A 19,593-nucleotide genomic window follows, 5' to 3' on the forward strand; every position below is an offset into this window, starting at 1 on the left:
GAATGCACCAGGAGTCAATAGACACAAAAACGGTCTCAACAAAAGTCGCAAAAAAGTTAGTCAAAAAGTGACTGGAGGTACTGCTCTGGCTTGCGCGGAAAAAGAAAGAACTGACTTCAGCGTGCGAGGGCGGTGTCTAAGTAACTAACGTAACAGCATCCCGGCGACCACGACGCCAACGCCGAACGCAGAGCCGACCGACGCCACCTTTCGACGAGCAAGGGTACTGCTGACGAAAAGATTCTCCAGATCCTTTCTGACGCCTGGGGGTATGTCTAAAGGTAGGAAATCAATAACTAATTGTCTCTTTCAGATTTTCGAATTCTCCCCAGGCTTCAGACTGGATCCGTACATTTTTCAGCAGTACCTCTGCTCGCTGGGGGACGGCATCGTATGGCTCAGTGATGACGTCGACTCCGGTTATGACATCAGTGAAGCCATATAAGTCTCCGGCGGCGCGCAGACGCCAGTTTCTTCTGTGAAACCTTCCGCTCAGATCTACTATAAAAACTGGCTGCGGAAACAGTGTGCCAAAAGAATAAAATTTGAAAGTAACAATAAATGGTATGATAATAGCAGACAAAGACTCTAAGAAGACCTTAAATAAACTGACAAAGGACAAGCCAACAAGAAACACTCTTCACTGGTGTATAAACCATCTTTGCAAAGTAAGCACCTCGCCAAAGGAAATGAATGGTATGGTAATACCAATTAAAGACCTATAAGATATGACCAACTAGTTTGTTGAGTCGTACCACTGCATGAGACTGTGATCACTGAGGTATAAAATCAGTACTGAGAAGGGGGATAACCCCTACATTATAGGTTGTTCGCAGAATGATGAAGCAAAAATAAACAAAAAGGTATAGCAGTACCAAGTCAAGATAAAGGAGTAAGACCCAATGGTTCATTGAATCACACATTTTAGGGTAAACAGTGATCACTGGTATATAAAACCAGTATTGAAAAAGGGTATAACCCTTACACTACAGCTTGTTCGCAGTCCGGGAAGGATGGGCAGGATGTTAAGGAATCTGCGGCTAGACTGTGTTTCTACCAAATAATGTGTTACAGAAGGTAACTAACTGATAGAAACATCTACCCGCTGATTCCTTAACATTTGAATTAAATACCATAGCTATACGCACTGGAGGAGGGTCTGCGAACTAATCCTACAAAAGTTCTCAATTTGAATCAGCCAGTCCCAGTCAACAATCAATCAGTCATGTATAAGAACCAGATGAGAAAAGAGCTTGGGCTCTTTATAAACCGTGTAACAACCACAGATGATGCAAATAAGAAACAGCTCCCCAGGCACAGGCAAAAGTAAGCCTTAAAAGAAGTAGGATAATATCCTACTAAACGACATCTGACAATAGGCAGACATTTGCATTTAACCCCAAGGGTAAGTGAATTCCTGACCCAGAAGGGCCCTGTGGTGCGGGAGCCCCCGTCCTGCGGCCGGGCGAGGGTCCGGGTGCCCGTGACGTGTTCCATCAGGCCAAGGGAGGCTCCCCCGACCTGGCTGGGATCAGAAGCAGGGACCGGGCCAGGTGGGGGAGTGGCTGGCTAAGTCCTTTCCACTGCATAGAAGGAGTTTATGGCTTCCACTGTATAAAAGAAGCCCATTCCTGAGGGTTGTGGGCTCACTCTTCCCTCATCTTTAGGAGGTGACACTATGTCAGTTTGACCTCTGTTTTATGATTTATTTTCACTGAGCTGAACTATATTCGGATCAGCAATTATTATTTACATTTTGTTCTAAGTCTCATGCTTTTTACTATTTGACTACTGAACATTTATTTTATCTACTGATGCTGTCCCCACTGCAGAGCCTGCAAATGCCATCAGGCATGAGTGATCAGCAGGATGCAAGAGGCCATGAGGCCTACTGGCCTCAGAGTCAGTGTCACCAAAATCCAGGATAGAGGCTAAAACATCGGAATCATAGACTTAATATCCTGGACTCATCACTTGGGAGAATAGGCCCAAATCAGCACTGTGTCCAGAATAGCTTAGATAAAAAGGAGCTACTGAAAGGGAGTCAGGTGCGACATCGGCATGTTGATAGTGAACTTCAGCGAATGCAGGAGTTTGTCATAGTCTGAAGGTGGGAGACGAATGCCTGGAGCGATCCCGCCCTTAATAGCCAATCGTGGAGGTAGATGAGCTACAACCTCCGCCATCAACCTCCGCCATCCCTTTTATCAACACCAAGGGGAACTGGTAAGACCGAAAGGGAGCACTGCAAACTGAAAGTTCTCTGGGCCTACTGTGAACCACAAGAAACATCTGTGGACAGGCAGGACGGGGATGTGGAAATATGGGTTCTGAAAGTCCAACGCTACTATCTAGTCACCCAGGTCGCAAGCAGACAGAATTTGGATGAGCATGAGCATTTTGAATTGCTCTTTCTTCAAGAAGAGATTGAGAAGGCCCAGATTGAGGATAGGATGAAGCTCTCTGTTCTTCTTTGGCAGCTGAAAGTAGAGGGACTAACAATCACAAACTACTTCTGAGACAGGCACCTTCTCTATAGCTCCCATGGCCAAGAGAGCATGCACTTCTTGACAGAGCAAAGAAAGATGGTCCTCTGCCAGCCGATCGTGAGTAGGTGGTATGGGTTGTGGGGTAGTCATATAGGGGAGGGAGTGCCCCTTCGGACAATCTGGAGAACCCAGTGGTCTGATGTAACTGACCGCTTGGGGAAAAGGTGATGGGATATCCTGCCACCCACTTGGTGGTAGGAGGACAAACTAAAGATGTTTGGAGGAAGCGTCTGCTAGGAGGGTGGTGGACTGACCTGACCAATGGCCACCTGTCTCATGTTGTCTAAGGAACCCAAACCCTTGGCTACAAAAGTGCTGGGAAGCCTGCTGGCCGTTGTGGCTGGGAAGGTATGGGTATGTTTGGAGACCCTTCTGTGGCCCCAAAGAGGTGATAGCCATCAAAGGGCATGTCCATCATGGAAGTCTAGACATAGCCTGAAAAAAACATTTGTTCTCAGCTATGTGTGGTACCGCAAGGCCATTGGTGAAGAAATCGCTCTGCCCAGCGAGTCGGTTGAGTCGAGACCACACCGTATGGGGAACTTTGCTGCAACTCGCCCACGAGCAACAACCTGTGTGAGGATAGTGCAAGCCTCCTTGAAGACCACGGGCAGCACTTGAGCAAAAGAGGCCCATATCGTATGGGAATAAAAGCCCAAGAGACACGCAGTGTTCACCGACTGCCGAGCTAGGCTGGAGGTAGAGTACAAAGTTACCAAAGTTGTCCAGCCTCTTGGATTCCCTGTCCGGTAGGGTGGTAGGAAATGCACCAGGGTTAATCGTGGCTGTGGAGGCTTGGACCAGCATGCCCTCTAATGTGGGGTGCTAGGTGAGGAAACTGAGATGCCCATGAGTAGGGTGATGGAGGGGGCAATCGTCCTATGCACAGGAGCCCCTGTGCAGGGCTTGGATCAGGCCCCAAGTAGTGCCTTATTGAAGGGGAGAAAGGATTCATAAGGGCAAATTTCCACCTGAAGTACCTCTATCAAGACATTCATCTGGACCGCCACTGAGGGCAGCTGAAGATTCAAAACCTCAGCCGCCCTACGCACCGCTGTCTCAAAAAAGGCACCCTCCTCCATAGCTATGGTAGAAGAAGAGACCAGGCCAGTACAGGGTGACGAAACTGACCCATTGGCCTCTACCAGTTCCTCATACTAGTTTTACTCAGGGAGCTGGTAACTATAAAGGTCCATTGACCCTTCCCATTTGTGCCCCTCTCCAGGCCTGGCAAATAAATAAGGCACTGGCTCCACTCCAGGAAGTATGGACCCAGTCAGCGCCGGAGTCTACATCAGACGATGTAGCTCCAGCTCCGTCGGAGTCTGGAAAAATGATGGGGCAGCGCTGGGCGCGTCGTACCTGCAGCAGGCATTGGCACTGGAGCGGGTGTTCAGGAAGATATCTGTCTCGCAGACGCCTCCGCTCCGGATCCAGTGAAGGATCAGTGGGGCCCAACTGGCGAGCCCGCTGGCGTGGATCCACTAGGCCCCATGGGGCCCAAAGGCATGCCAGAGAGGCCAGGCCGCCGAAATATGAGGTGCATGGCCTCATAAAACTTTTTCAACTGGGAGAGGGTTGCTTCAGCTCCGGGAAAATGGGAGAAGCGTGGAGCGTGTGAGAAAATGGGGGAAGCATGAAGCTGCCCCAGGTTCAAGCTCCGCTGGTCGCCGATGCTCCCATGTTTCGGAAGAAAACTTCGACGGACGCGGTGAGGGTAGAAGGCCTTCTCAACTTCTTTGACTTTTTATGTTTGTAACACTTACTCAATGACCTGGAATGCGATGAAGAACATTGGGAAGTGTATCGCGAACTTCTTTGGACCTTCCACGCAAACTAGGCCTCAAGAGTTGTGGAGTCAATCAATGTCAGATGGAGAGGTGCTTGAAGGACTAATACTTTAGCACTTTGGCATCCATGGCATTGCAGTCCTCACAGGTCTTGGAGTCGTGGTCCCACTCCAAGAACCCCAAACACACTAAGTGGGGCTCTGTCACTGACATTTAATGCCTGTGACAGGCCCCACAGGATTTGAAACCACCATTTTCTTGGGTGACATACCTTCATACCAGGTGAGAAATCTCAAAAAAGGTTGACAAAATGTCAAAAAAGCCAGTCAAAAGTGACTGAGGAGTAGCTCAGACCGGATCAGCACTATCTGGCCAGAAAAGGAAAGAACTGGCAGAAGCGCGCTGAGGTGGCATCAATATATCTACATTGCATATCACTTCTGACACAGAAGAGGGCGAAAACACCACAAGCAGTGGAACGACGCCACCTACCGGTGCGTGCAGGGGTACTTGTTGGAAATCTTTCAGATCCAGTCTGACACCTGGAGATTATCCTAAGGTAAGGAATCTGAGGCTTGCCGTCTGTATCAGATTGGATTTCCAGTTTGCAGGGATAAAATGCAAACAAGCTCAAAGGGTTCTACCCACCTCACAATCAACTTGATACCCCTAATGGTGATGCACGTGCTTTGAGTCCTTAAGGGGATGTTGGGCTTTTTGGTCCCTTTGAACCCAGACCTCCCATTGTGTGCAGAGATGCAGTAAATGCTAGCAAGCTGTCAGTCATGACCCGTATGTATGTAGCATGTAAAGGTTGCAGTTTTGAAGAGTGTTTAGATGGCAGCATTTAATTGCCATTTAAAGTGACTATGTGTTGTTTCTCCTGGTAAGTCACCTATCAAAGGAATGAGCTGGTAGAAAGAAATTCCCACTTCATGGATTCCCCCCCCCCCTCCCCCCCCCCCAAGAATCTTCCTGCCACACAATGTGTTAAATCACCGGCCATAATAATGCGACTCCGCCTGGTCCAGTTCAAATATCTACATAGAGATTATTTTACATGAGTGCGCCTGTGGAAGGCAGGGCTGATAACCTCTCCTATGTGTCTTTGCTGCAGTCATTCACACAGTCTGGCATTGTCTTTCCTTAGACCGCTTTTGGAGGGGGTGTTTGTCTGTCTCTCGGAGGTCCTGGGGTGAGAGCTCCCCCGTACACCGCTGCTGGCCCTACTACATGTTATGGAGGGAATAGGAGGCAATATTTACAAACGACACCTCATGCTGTTGGGTTTCACTCTAGCGAAAAGGGACATAGCCAGGGCATGGAAGGCGCCGAGGGCCCCCTCAGTGGCTGCATGGAAGAATGGGCTGGACTTCTGTACGGGACTGGAACAACCTATATTTCTCGCTAGGGGGTACCCGCACAAACACCACAAAATTTGTAAACAATGGGCGTATTACCAGGGCTTGCTGTTGGAATCAACATCAGCAACCGAGGCTCATCCTTTGGGATAACTCGTATGTACATATTCAATGTGTATCGGTGCTATGGGAGTGGGGGGGCCAAAGGGATAGACCCTCCCAGTTATATTTACAGGATGTGGTTAGGATTATGCGGACTTGGTGCGATCGGGGGGGTGGGACGGGGGAGGGAGTTGGGGTAATCTTTACGTGGTTGTTCTTGCTTTTAGATATCCAATGGTAAAAGTCAAAGTCATTATTTTGGTATGATTGTGCAGCTGTCTCTGGTGTGCAGAACCCTGCGATACATTTGCATTTAGACAAATAAAATGTGTTTTTTCAATGTGTTAAAGCACAAAAGCTCAGCTATGGCATCTTTTTGGCCAAATGCTTGTCTATGGGGTTCAAGCTATGAAACAACTGGATAAAAGAAACCTTTTAAATCTGCTAAGAAGAAAAAAGCCAGAAATAAACCCAAATCATCTGCATACTTATTTTTAAACAAAGAAAATAGATTTACCCAAAAGAAGTGAAAACCAAATAATTTTCCATTTTCACTTAACACGATAAATGTGACAAATTTAAACGTAGAAGTAAAAGTATTATACATGCCTCAGGATCCAATTTAAAATTAAGCCATTCATCCAGCTTCAATGAGGCCAAATTGGCAGTAGTCCTGTCCTCCATTTCACTGTCACTACTGTCATTGGTAACACCATCTACTATATTGCAAGAAACCCAAAATGAAAACAAGAAAACAACAATTTTGTAAGCAAAGGCTAGCAGCAATATTTTTGTATTTTGACATTTATTTACAGGTTAAAAAAAAACATCTGTACAATAATAAAAGGCTAGGTTTTTTAAATAAATTAAAGAGTTTTTTGCATTAGCATGCACGCAAACTAGAACATATAAACATGGTGATTTACAGTAAAATAATTTGTTAAAATAAATTGTATTACATAAAATATGCTTAATAAACAAAAGAGTTGTCTTCTGCTTTATGTCTGTGCATTTTACTTGAAACGTAGACAGTAACAATGCAACACACAATACTTTTCTTATCATGTCAACATATAAAACATGCCTATGTGTTGATAAGCTTTGAAAGGGCTTCAGATAAAACCCATCCTTAAGTACAAAAGTGGCATAGAAGGACGTTTTGGGTTAGCGTCAGATTTCACATATAGATAATAAAAAGGAAACGATAAAAAGTCCAATCTGTCTCTCTAAGTTTCTGCAACAACAGCACTATGTAAAAAGGAGTACATTAAAAAACCTGTATTTTCTAGTTCATCCACTGAAACAAAGCATTGTTTTTATTACAAAATCAATGTCATAAGAATACATCATGGGTAACTTTACATAAGTGAGTTCAGTCACAAACTAGAAATAGTGATGTTTTTATGGCGCAGTACTTATCAGTATCACATAGATGTAGTGTGTAAGGAAACAGGCTTTTCAAGGTGTACCCTGACATTTTGCCCCCATTTTGACGCTAAGTTACTGTTGTAATGACTCTGAAATGCCCTGAGTCTTGCTAAACAGGACTCAGTGCATGTTCTCTAGCTTTGAAATGGTGTATGTTTAATTGGCTTTTCCAAATTGGCACAGACTAACTTCATTTTAAGTCTCTCATGTATCTTACCAGTTGGAGTGTTCTCCCAGAGACTGCAGCACTTGTTGTGCCACCCTGAGTGGGACAAGGTCAAACATGGCTCCCAGTCTGCTACTGCTGACTGGAAGAGCTGTTTTAAAACTCCGGAGTCAACTTTGCCATTTAAGGTAATGGCAAATCCCAAACCTCCCTTTTTACAATTCGCATGCACAGCATTTGCGCAGTGCTAGTGAAATCTATTGTATTCAATATAAATCTTAAAAGGGGCTTACATCCCATCCCCTTGCTTTTTAGTGGGTCCTATGCTTGCCACTTACTTTCCTTTCGATTCTATTGGCTGTAGCTTATATTGCCTGTTTCTCGTGTTCCAGGCTTTTTTGCTCTCATCAGCGTCCCTGGGCCCAAGTACTGTTTTCATCTGCTTTTGGGGAACTTTTTTTTAATGTTTTGGCGACTTTGTTTCTTCTCTGCTTTCAGCACGCATTTGTACGACACCCTAATTTCCCTTTGTGAGCACGCATTCCAAGCCTCTGCCTGCCACATCTTATACCAACAGCCGCACACCATAAAAGCACGGCTTTTGTTGCACTGTTATTTCATATTTGTTTCCATTTCCCCTATTTTATGGCACTTCTCAGATAATAGAGATGCTGTTTAAACTTTATTTGATAGGCTTCCACTCTTTAAGCTTACAACTTAGAGAAATATTAAAATTCAACATGCTTAATGCTATTTATGTGAGATTCAGACACCAGCAATGCATGTCCATCTGCAGAGCCAACAGTAAGGCTTGTAAAATGCCTGGTAAACACTACTGCCGTATAGGCTCTAAACTTTTGCCTAAAAAGGACAACAGCTCTTGAGCACAAAAGACGCTTTCTGATTCGAACAGGAAAGGGCCCATTTATAAGAACATTAATGATCTCTGCTCCGACGATTTCACCAACATTTTGTCTATACATAGAAACAGGTAATCTCCGTATCTGTCCCCCGGCGGGAGGGGCAGTAGGAACCACAGTTTAAATCTGTGGGCAAAGGGGTGATTCCTTGGGCAAGGATCGCTCCCCACTGAGGTGTAATTTCTTTCTAGTACTTGTGGCCGTTTTCTGCCGGGGGGAGGGGGGGGGGAGCAAAACCACTAGCACCAGGGATACTTTAACAGTATGCTTGGAGCAGTCTCTTGGGCAAGGATTTTTTTAAATAACTTTTGCCCAGTTTCTGAACCCCCCCCTCCTCACCCGCCAAGGGCGAATCAGCACTATTTGGAGTCCCATCAGCCCCCAGAGGGAGGGGTGCAGAAAACCCACTAGCACCAGGGATATGTATGTATTTATGTTTGGGGGTGGCCCCTTGGTTAAGGGTCATCCCTAGTGGCGCTAACATTTTTTAAAAAGTACTTCAGCCCTATTTTAAGGCCCATCTGCCCCCATGGGTGTGATAATAGCAGTATGTTTAGCTTCTGTTTTATTATGTGTGAAAATCTTTTTGCATTCGTGCTTGATGTGTATTTTGTTGTCTTGTGAGTAATTTGTTTTGTTTTTTCTTTCTAGTAGGATATTGTTGGTTTTTACTGTGTCTCTGCAGAGTAGGTGCTGGTGAGTCTAGGTGTCTCTGGCAAGTGAGTGGTATCGTTTTTGCGTATATAGATCTTTGTGATAAAGCCACACTTTATTACTTATTTTGCACAGTGTTGGTTGTTGTTGACTTACTTGTGAAGTCTCCTTTCTTAGTAAGGATTATGACTAGCCGCAGGATGACTGCTCAGCAGTTTCTTGGTATGCTTTTCGAGTCTTGCTCGGACCATGATTATGAAATTGACTCTGATTCTGAGGTATAGGAGGGAATGGAAGATTCTGGCACTGAATTTTATGTCCGAGAGGAATCATCTGATGATGAAGCCACTCTCAGTGTGGATGAAGTGCCTGTTTTAAAAGAAGAAATTGATGTGCCGATAGTGCAGCAAGAGGCAACTGGATTGAAGCCTGGGGCAGAAAGGCTTCCTATTGGCAGAGCTGAACTCAGTTGCCCCAGACATGGTTCAGCAAGCATTGCCTGCCTTTACTGGTGCCGCAGGTGTTAGAGTGGATACTGAAAACGTTTTGGCTATAAATCTTTTCAGTTGTTTATGGACAATGTATTTTTGGAGGAAATTGTTGAGCAGATGAAATTGTATGCTGAACAGTATTTGAGGCACAACAGTGCCAGACTTAGGCTCAACTCTAGAGCTACCCGGTGGACTTCTACAAATTTGGATGAGTTGGCAAAGTTCTTGGGTTTAACTTTTTGATGGTCTGGTAGTCCTTTGATGGCAACAGCTATATTTCCTGCAATCATGAGTCGTAATCGGTATTTATTTCTGTTTTGGATGCTGCATTTTGTCGATAATGATTTAGCATTGCCACAAGATCACCCTGATTGTGACTTTTTTAAGATTCGGCCTGACCTTGATCACTTTATAGATCAATGTTCTGAGGTATATGCTCCAGAGAAAGAAATAGAAGTGTATGAGTCTTTGGTCTTGTTTAAGGGCAGCTCGGTTTTTAGGCAGTACATTCCTAGCTAGAGGGCATGTTATGAAATTAAGATGTATATGCTGTGGGAGAGTAGTACTGGATATGTCTCTAATTTCAAGATGTACACCGGTAGGGATTCCAGGATTGACCCCTCTGGTTGTCGGTCCACTCTCAGAGCGAGTGAGGAAATTGTGTGGCAACTTGGTAGAGGATTTTTTTTAACAAAGGTCACCATTTATATGTAGATAACTGCTACACTGGTGTGCAGTTGTTCAGGGAACTGGTCAAAGTGGACACTGTTGCTTGTGGCACAATCCGCTCTAACTGTAAAGGTTTCCCCCAAAACTTGTGTGTCAAAAGCTCGAGAGGGGACAGTGCAGTGCTTTGCGTAGTGATGAACTTCTTGCTGTGAAGTTTGCAGACAGGAGGGATGTCTGCATGCTGACTACTATCCATGATGATAGTAGTTCACCTGTGACTGTTTGGGGTCAGGGTGCTGTAGTGCGTAAACCTGTGTGAATTATAGACTATAATAGGCACATGGGTGGTGTTTATAGAGTAGATCAGAGGTTAGAACCTTACACTGCTCTTCGGAAGGCTTACATTTGGTATAAGAAGTTGGCTATCCATATTTTCCACTAAAAACTTTTAATGCTTTTGCTGCGTTCAAGAATTGTTCTCCTGAGTCAAGGATGACTTTTGTTAAGTTTTAGGAGTCTGTAATAGGCAACCTTCCTATAGTGGAACAGGCAAGCGGTGGAGGGTGTGGCTAGATTGAAAGATCGCCACTTTGCTGATGACATTCCTCCCAAACCCAAAAAGACTTTTCCAGTAGGAGATGTAGAGATTGTATCCGAAGAGGTATACCGAAGGAGACTCGTATGTACTGCCCTGAATGTCCTTCTAAGCCTGCTTTGTGTGTGCCTGCTATTCTTAAAATGTGCCACACGCAAAAGCGTTTTTGAGAGCATCCATGAGTGTTAAACTGTCTGGTCTGTATTGTTTTATATTTTATGTTCAGTTTCAAGGTTGGAATTAGTGCGATGTATTTCGTTACGGCTTTAGTTGCACTTTTGTATCCACTTACAATTTGTTTGTGTTTTCCTTTTAGTAGAAAATTAAAAACAAAATGTGATGGCGGTGTGTGTGGACTGCCACTTGGCTGGTAGTGTGCGTGGGCTGGTGCATGGATAGCGGTGTGAGTGGACTGGCGGTGTGCATGGACAGGCGTTTGGCTGGCGGTGTGTGTAGACTGGTGCTTAGCTGGCAGTGTGCGTGGACCAACGATTTGGTGGCTGCGTGCGAGGACTGGCGCTTGGGTGGCAGTCTGCATGGCTGGCTGTGTGTGTGGACTCCAGATAAAGGTGAGAAGTTCACGAAGAGGTCACTTAGAAATCTTGGCCTCAGTTGAGGCATGGGGAATGTGCTTGTTTTCTCATTCAACTGTCTACTCCTTGAATGTCTGCATCCTGATGAACAAAAGGTTCAGCTGGGGTCTTGGGTTGAAAGGACTCCTGAGTCTTAAAAAATTGAAAGTCTTTGCTACTTTAACAAGTGTAAGAGGCCTGGACTATATCACTTGGCCGGCACAGCTGGAGGATCTTGCAAAACATGGGCTCAAACAAGTTCTTCCCAATGAAGGAGAAGTCAATTACTATATCCTGGGCATCCAGCTTTAGGTCCAAAGATGTACTATACTGACCACAACAGAAAAAATCTGGTGTTGATGGTCTTAGCAGCCATATCAATGAGTTACCTGGGCTTCAGCAGCTTACACTTTCAGATTCTTTGTACAGCATGAAATAAATCAAGGAGGCATAGCATTCAAAATCTTCCAAGAGGCGAGACCATGGCTGGCAATAGTAGCAATGACCTGCAGAGAGTAACTCAACTGTTTTGTTTGAGAAGCGATATCCTGCAAAATCAAGGAAGCCTGCTGGGGTGAGTTGGTGTGGTGTGGCTCACTGGTTAGAGGCGGCAGACCCGGAAGCAGAGGTCGGCCCGGGACCAGGGTTCGATTCCCGACGCGGCAGGGTCTTGGGCCAAGGTCAGCGGACTCGATAATTCTCGCCTCGGTGCCTACTCTAACCATGGATCCCACTCAGCAACTCTGGGCAATAGCTTGCTTAATCTCCACTAACGGCCCCATCAGCGCCGGGGATGCTTGGTCTTCACCTTGGAAATGCCCAGTAGGGACCATCTCACAGGGAAAGCCAGGATGGGTTCCCCAGCGGTATACAGCGCCGGGACGCCCCGTTGCTGGGGCAGCTGTGCGCTTTACAAGTATACAACATTTACATTTACATTTGGTAGCCCAGTTCTTTAAAATGGCGCTTCTCACTGCCGTGCAGCACCAGGGACCAGGAACCAATGCTCAAAATTGCCCCTGAGTCTGCTTAACCTTGGAGAGAAGTCTGTGTGCAGCTTGGTCACCTAAAAGGCAAGCTAACACCCAAAGGGGGATTCCATTGTGACTGTGACGGGCAAATGGTAGCCCAGTGATGACTGGACTTCTGCCATGCTTAAGAGGACTTTTGAGGATGTCGACTCCTAAGGTCAGGACAGTCTCACAAAGTTGTAGACTGCGAAGTAGTCTCAGGAAGACCCTCATCAACTGCATCCCATCTACAGCATCCTTGAGCATCTTCAGGATCCATTATCCCTTGCATCTGGACCACTTCCATAGGAATCCATCCACAGCAAGGGATACAATGCCAGGAACTGATTGAAGACTGCTTATTTCCTGGAGGTAACGGTTTCTGAGGGCCTTGTTGATCACCCTGTCGAAGTAGGTCACCAAAAGTATCTCAAAGTAACTGCATTGATACTAACCCCAAGTTTTGCTTGATAACATTGGTAAGTGTCAGATTTGTTGACTTTCTTGTGTACAGTTAAGTTAAAAGTGCATATTTACTATACCTTTTAAATGCTGTATCTCTGAACGCTCCGGTGGATCTTCTTCATTTTCGTGTCTAAACGTACATATAATACAATCTATTTCTATAAATTGGTGGAGCATTTCTTGAGTCAATCAATCAGGATTTATAAAGCACGGCTAATCACCTAATAGGGTATCCAGGCGCTTGCATGCATAGGGAGAAGGAGCATCCTCCACTTCTGCTTCGGTCGATGCGGGGAGTATAGGCAAGTGAAATTGAGGCAGACGGTTGGTGGAAGTTCAAGCCGTGGGTAATGTAGGCGGAACCTTGGTTGTGTAGAGCCTTGTATGCGTGAGTCAGCAGTTTGAATTGGAATCTCTTCTTTACGGGGAGCCAGTGGAGTTGCCTGAGGTGACATGTCATGTGGGTTTGTTGGGGGAAGGCTGAGGATGAGCCTGGATGCAGCGTTCTGTATGGCCTGAAGTCTCTGTAGGAGGTGTGTGATGATTTCTACGTAGAAAGCTTTGCCGTGGTCCAGTCGGCTGATAAGGGCTTGTTTCAAGCTGCCTCGTGTATTTCTTCTTCAATCGTTTTGCTACCATTTAAATACTTATGCTTGACTGCTCAGAGCCACATCTACCCAAACTAAACCTAATGGTCCTATAGGGGTTGGTAAGTGTAGTACATGATGAGGTTGCAAAACCACACCATATATTACACCCCATTTCCAGACAGCATGAAACAAGCATTAAAGCAGGATACCAAAAGATGCAGTAAAGCTAGTGACAACATTCCACCATGGTCAAAATCACAAACCAATATAAAAAGACTATCAGAGGCAGGGTGAGGAAGGAAAGTTAACAACCATAGAAAAAGCTGTGAGCACAATACCATTACCATCAAGAAATATATTTAAGCTGGTAACAGGAAAGAGAATTGGGTCAGAGGGTACACTGATCACACCCAGCCTACCAAAGGTAAACCTGAGAAAGACATAAGAATACTATAAAAAGTGAGATAAGGTAAACCCCTAAAAAAGTAAATCTATGGAGGAATACCCAATGAAATACAAAATATTTCAAGCAGATAGGCCCAAAATTCTAAACATTCCTGGAATGTTCCAAACGTCATTAAAAAGAGCACCCATAGCAGGAGTAAGAAACAGTGAGGGTTATCCCCACTGAGAGACAGGGGTTCACTTGTTAAAGCAACACTATATCTTCCGAAAAGATTTACCAAAAATGCCAATCCAGCATAACAGAGTGATCATATATCTGGATTAAGGAAAGAATACAATATGCCACTGTATTATTAAGGAGCTCTTTAAAATATAAGGCATTAGAACTCTATACTAAAATCTCTTAAACACTAATTCAAGCATCGACCTTTGGCAATATTGATATTCCATACCAAAACCATTTACAAAATTACAGAAAATCCTAAATGTACTGTTGCTGTGAGAGAGAAAACATAAAAATAAGTATTGCATTCAGGCATTTGATTGAGATAACTGTATTTCTGAGCTCTGTAATTCAATCCTCATCTCCCTGACTGCAAAATAAACCTTAAATCTGCTTAAGGTGAAAGGATTTTACCAATATATTACCTCTAAATGTTGAAGGCTCTTGCAGAGCTGTACTTGGCAACCTAGCTGGTCCAGAGAATATTGCGATTGTTACTGGCGTCACAACAGAACAGCACCTGATATTTGCAATCCTGTGAGCTCTGGTCATCTCGTCATATATAAGCCAGTTTGTTGGGAGTGCTTGAATTGCTGCTGCTTGACCATTTGCTGGAGGAATCTATTTGAAAGAAAAACATTATCTTAATATGAAATGAATTTGTTATTACTGAAAAAAACGGGAGCCTAATGTCCCCAGCAGTTTGTTCGGCAGGTCAACAGGAATTACAAAACTATTTACAGTTACAGTGACATAATTGACTCCTCCACAACACCATTCACCCCAAGAGTGATGTGATATAGGTTACAAATTTAGCTTTAAACAAATGACCCAAAACGGGGAAACGGAGTACAGCATCCACTGTAATTCTAAATGTAATATGCAGTTAAAAGAATGATGCTGTGAGCTTTAAACATACACATGGTTACAAATAAGTAGAACAAATAGTTATTCGAACAAAATGGCATTTTAACATCTTTTTAGGACTCTGTAAGGAGTCCTCAATAATGGGAATGGTGAAAAAGGAAATTTCTGAACAATGTTTTTTTTTCTTCAAAGTATTTTTTATAAACAAGTACATTAGTATTTCCGTTACGAGGTTCCAGACAAACATGGCTGGTGTTGCAGTAATTACAGGTACTTTGGTATACATGTTTAGCTGAACCCCTCTACATTGACTTGCTGGGAAATTCGGATAAGGATGATAGAAAGAGAGAGGATAGGAAAGAAAAGGTGGAGATAGGATACAAGAAGTGTTCTATAGCAGGGAGCCTAGCCTGGGTTTGGAGCCTTGTGTAAAAACCGACACCACCCTGGGGAGCCCGAGTGGCCTCATGGGGGCTCGTAGGAGTCAAGAAACATGTTGAGTGACTTCCACATCCCCCTAGTAGCTGGTCTCCAGGGTGAGTTTTGCAGGGCAATGCTATCTGCGTCTCTGAGGTAAACAATTTGTTATGTAAGAAAAATTGGCAGATATTTCTAAATTTATGGACGAAAACTGAAACCCAGTTTTGGCTAAACAGAGTGAATACAGTAGTCGGTTTCCTCTTGATACTTTCTGGGGTGGACGGCTTTCAAGTTTCGGATGATCTGATTGCTGGACATTTAGGATAAGGATTCCCATGCAAGCTGGTGGTAACCCTAAGTGCCCATAGTAGAAGGATTCAGAAGAGACACCATAAAACTTAAGGAGTGAAGTTTATGATGCAGTATTCTGCTTTGAAACTGGGTAGGAGTTTTAGGCTGCAAGGATTATTGAAGGGGTGGTATCTCTGACAGATGGAGGTTATTTGTAAACCACCACTAGCTCTGCCATTCTAAACTTGCTATAAGTCTGGACATTACGTATTATTAAGTCTCCTCAGTGTGACAAGGGTAGTGGCGCATTTCACTGGACAGCAGCTCCAGAAAGACACCAGCGGAGGAGTATGGCCCTCTCATATGTCTGCCTTGAAGCGTCTGCATCCAAGTTTCTCGGCTAGTTCTCTTTGCAGCCTAGTGCTGTAAGAACCTCAGGGGGTGAAATGAAGCTTTCCATCCATTTATCTCTCTGTGTGTGGTTGCTCCTTTTTGGAAATGCGGGGTCAGGTTGGTGATGGGTGTCGGGAGTGATGACCTACGCATAGGTTATTGGTGCCACATCAAAGTTATTTTTCATCATTGTGTCAGTGCCATTCTGATATTAACTCCCTTGTATTTCTGGTTGATATTTTATGTAACCACAGAATTCTCACCTTTAGAATATTTCACAGGATTCAGACTAGATCCGAAAGCTTTTCACAGTAATACTCCCACACACCGCTAGCTGGATTCATGCAGCTCTGAGCTGCCTTCGTACCATCCCAGGAGTGACTGAGCAGAGCTACATATAAGCACCACCCCAGGGTACTTATGTCTGTTTCTTGCTTCATTTATTCCATGCCTTCAGAGGAGGAGTATAACACGATTGTCAGTACCAGTGGGCAGATCTCTAACTTTTAGATGGCAAAAAGAGGCTACTCCACAGGAAGAGGAGATGACAGAGTAGTAAGGAATCTGCGGTTAGCTAGAGCATCCACAAGAAAGAGCATTATCGAACGTAAATAACTTATTCCTCTGATAGAAACTTCTAACCACAGACAACTTACCTTGAGAATAGATACTAAAGGAGTGCCTCCCAAAGGTAGAGGGTCTATCAGGTGGACTGAGACCAAAACTTACTGCAGGACAGAGCAAGCAAAATTCCCTTCCTGTCTGACTTAGTTGTCAAAGTAGTAGTGCTTCGTTAAGGTATGCACTAATGACCATTTCGCAGCCAAGCAGATGTCAAGGATAGGCACTTTGCACTGAAATACATCAATAGCATGATTGGCCCTTAGGAAATGGGTTCCTAGTGCTTCAAGCTGTTTATTTCTTTATCAGTGTGTAGCAGATCTTAATCGAGAGGACTATCCACCTTGACAGTGTTCTCATCCACACTGCCTTCTCTTTCTTCGACCCGGAGAATCCCACACAAAGGCGATCATCCACCCGGTCGTCCTTGGTATAACTGATATAAAAGCTTATAGCCCTTTTGAATTTCAACTATTGGAGTCTCCCCTCCTCTTTCGTGAGGAGCAGCAAACAATGCTGGGAGAGTGACGGATTGCCCAAGATGTAAGGGAGTCACGTTTATTTCGTAAGTAGGCCACCAGAGCCCTCAGCACCAGTTTGACTGGAAAAAAGGTATGTAGGGCGGCTGCGCCAGCAGTGCCTGAAGTTCACGCATGTGACAAGCTGAAGTGATCGCAATGAGGAAGATAGTCATTAGAGTGAAAAGACAAAGGAGACATGGCAGTCCTCATTCTCCTGGACCTTTCTAAAGCATATGACATGGTCTCTCACTGCATCCTCATCAAGTGCCTGCATGAGATTGGTACCCAAAGACCCACTCTCTTAAATCTGCTCCTTCTTAAAGGATAGAACACAAGCTGTCAGCCTGAAGCCAGCAGCAAACTCATCTGTGGATTGTGTCAAGGCTCATTGGTCAGCCTCATCCGTTTTGAAGCATGTGAAATGTCTATGGCCAACGTCATCCATTCACACTACATCAATATCCTATGCAGACGGCATGCAACTCATTCACTCTCTCTTGGACAAGACCCAGACACAAAAAATACGTTCGCGTCTGCATGACTGAAGTCTCAAACTGGATGAAAGCCAACTGTCTCTAGCTCAAAATTGACAAGACAGAAGCAGTGATCTTTGGCAAAAACATCTCACCATGGGACTCCAACTGGTGGCTGGTCGAACACGGAACCACACCTAGAATCCAAGCCAGACACCTCGGAATAATCATCAACAGCAAACTGGACATGGCTTCACAAGGCAAAGCCATTAGAGGCTCATTTTGTCAGACCTTGAAGATGCTGAGGAAAATCTTCAATTGGCTCCCAAGCAATGCTAGAAAAACAGTCACTCACGCCCTAACCACCAGCAAGTTGGACTATGGGAACACCCTCTATGTCAGGATCGCAAAGCAACTCCAGTAGAAGACTACAAACCATACAGAACTAGGCAGCCTGACTCCTCCTCAACCTTCCACACAGAACTCATATCACACCACACCTCAGGGAACTACACTAGCTTTCGATACAGAAAACACGCTCAATTCAAACTCCTAACACACACATTCAAGGCATTACACAACTGATGTCCCATCTACCTGAACAGTTGCATCTCCTTCCACCAACCACCCACACACCTCAATTCTGCAGGATTCCTACTCGAGCACACCCAACGAATACATAGGACCAGATCAGCTAGATGAGTGTTTTCTCACATCGCTTCTAAAGTGTGGAAAGACCTCCAATACCACATCAGAGCCTCCTCCTCTCTTTTTGAAATCCTCAAAAAATTGAAGACCTGGCTTTTCAATTAACCAACCTATCATAGGCAGGGCTAGGAACACACACCAACTCAGCACCAGGATACCATCACAGTTGATAGTGCACTTTACAAATACACATAACATAACAAAACAGAACTAGAAGTTGTGCAATGGCTTGAAGGGCATGCACATAAGGAACGTCAAGATCAGTTTAAGGTCCCACTGTGGCATCACTAATGCTTTGGGAGGAAACATGCTTCAAACTGTTAAGAAACCACATCAAAACAGATGATTTAAATGAGGAAGGTGTGTCTGGTAATTGTAAAAAGTTCAGAGGGACAACAAATAACTTTTCATAGTACCCACTGCATGGCCTTGCGATCACGAAGACAAACAAAATAATACAATATCTTATACTTTGGCTTCTAAAGGATCTGTCTTGAAGAGTCCACACCAGGCCTCAAAAACTTGTCCTAGCGCCAGATGTAAATGGACTTCATAGCAACATGACATCCGCAACTTCGGGTGGCAGATGAAATGCGGTTATCATACGCAGCTCAATTCCATGCATGGAGATGTAGATTCTCCCGAAGTGGTAGCCTGATTGACAGGCAGCCCGGGGTCCATATTTTCTTGGCCTAAACTCGGGCAGAAGAGGCAGGGACAGGAAGGCATAAATGAGTCCTGTGTTACAGTCCACCTAGAATGAGTCTCAGAGTCTGTCTGCGGAAACTCCAACATGTAAAACCATGGACACTACACACTTGACTGTAGCAAAATAATCTAGCCAGGGTTCTCTAACTGCTGGAAGATGCCCAATGCAATCTCGGGATGCAGATGTCATTTGAGATCCACCAGAGATCGATGTCTGAGCTCATCCGACCTGTCATTCAAGGAGCCCGCCAGGTTGTTCACAACCATGGAAATGCCCTGATGTTCTGATCAACTTCAGATGAGCAGAAGCTGTTGGCCAGGATCCAAGACCACAATCTGCCCTGCATGTTACAGTAACAAATGGTGGTGGAATTGTCTGTGAGAACGCGCACCAGTCGCCCTTTAATGGACGGCGGGTAGGCCTTTAATGCCAGAGGAGTGGCCGCAACTCGAACCTATCAGTGACGCATCCATCACAACCATCAGCTCTGGGCGAGAAAGGGTTCTGCTGCTGGTACAAATGTAGTTGATCAGCTACCACTGCAGATTGTGTGTAGCCTCTGAAACCTGAATGGACCTAGAGATTTCATTGTAGAGCCCG

At 44.8% G+C, this 19,593-nt stretch overlaps 1 protein-coding gene across 8 annotated transcripts in view; it reads right to left on the bottom strand.

The window, feature by feature from the left end:
• YTHDC2 (YTH N6-methyladenosine RNA binding protein C2) overlaps positions 1–19,593 on the bottom strand; it is a 1,174,422-nt gene that overhangs the window by 352,399 nt on the left and 802,430 nt on the right. For 5 of the 8 annotated variants that reach the window (XM_085632632.1, XM_085632634.1, XM_085632631.1 and 2 more), the window contains exons 24-25: positions 14,416–14,611; positions 6,412–6,521 (exon numbers count right to left, since the gene is read on the bottom strand). In XM_085632632.1, the coding sequence (XP_085488758.1) occupies positions 6,412–6,521; positions 14,416–14,611 (306 nt within the window). The remainder of the gene's footprint in view (positions 1–6,411; positions 6,522–14,415; positions 14,612–19,593) is intronic. The other 3 variants (XM_085632630.1, XM_085632629.1, XM_085632635.1) reach the window with 1 other exon arrangement.

This window comes from Triturus cristatus, chromosome 2_1, assembly GCF_964204655.1.
Source record: "Triturus cristatus chromosome 2_1, aTriCri1.1, whole genome shotgun sequence".
NCBI lineage: Eukaryota > Metazoa > Chordata > Amphibia > Caudata > Salamandridae > Triturus > Triturus cristatus.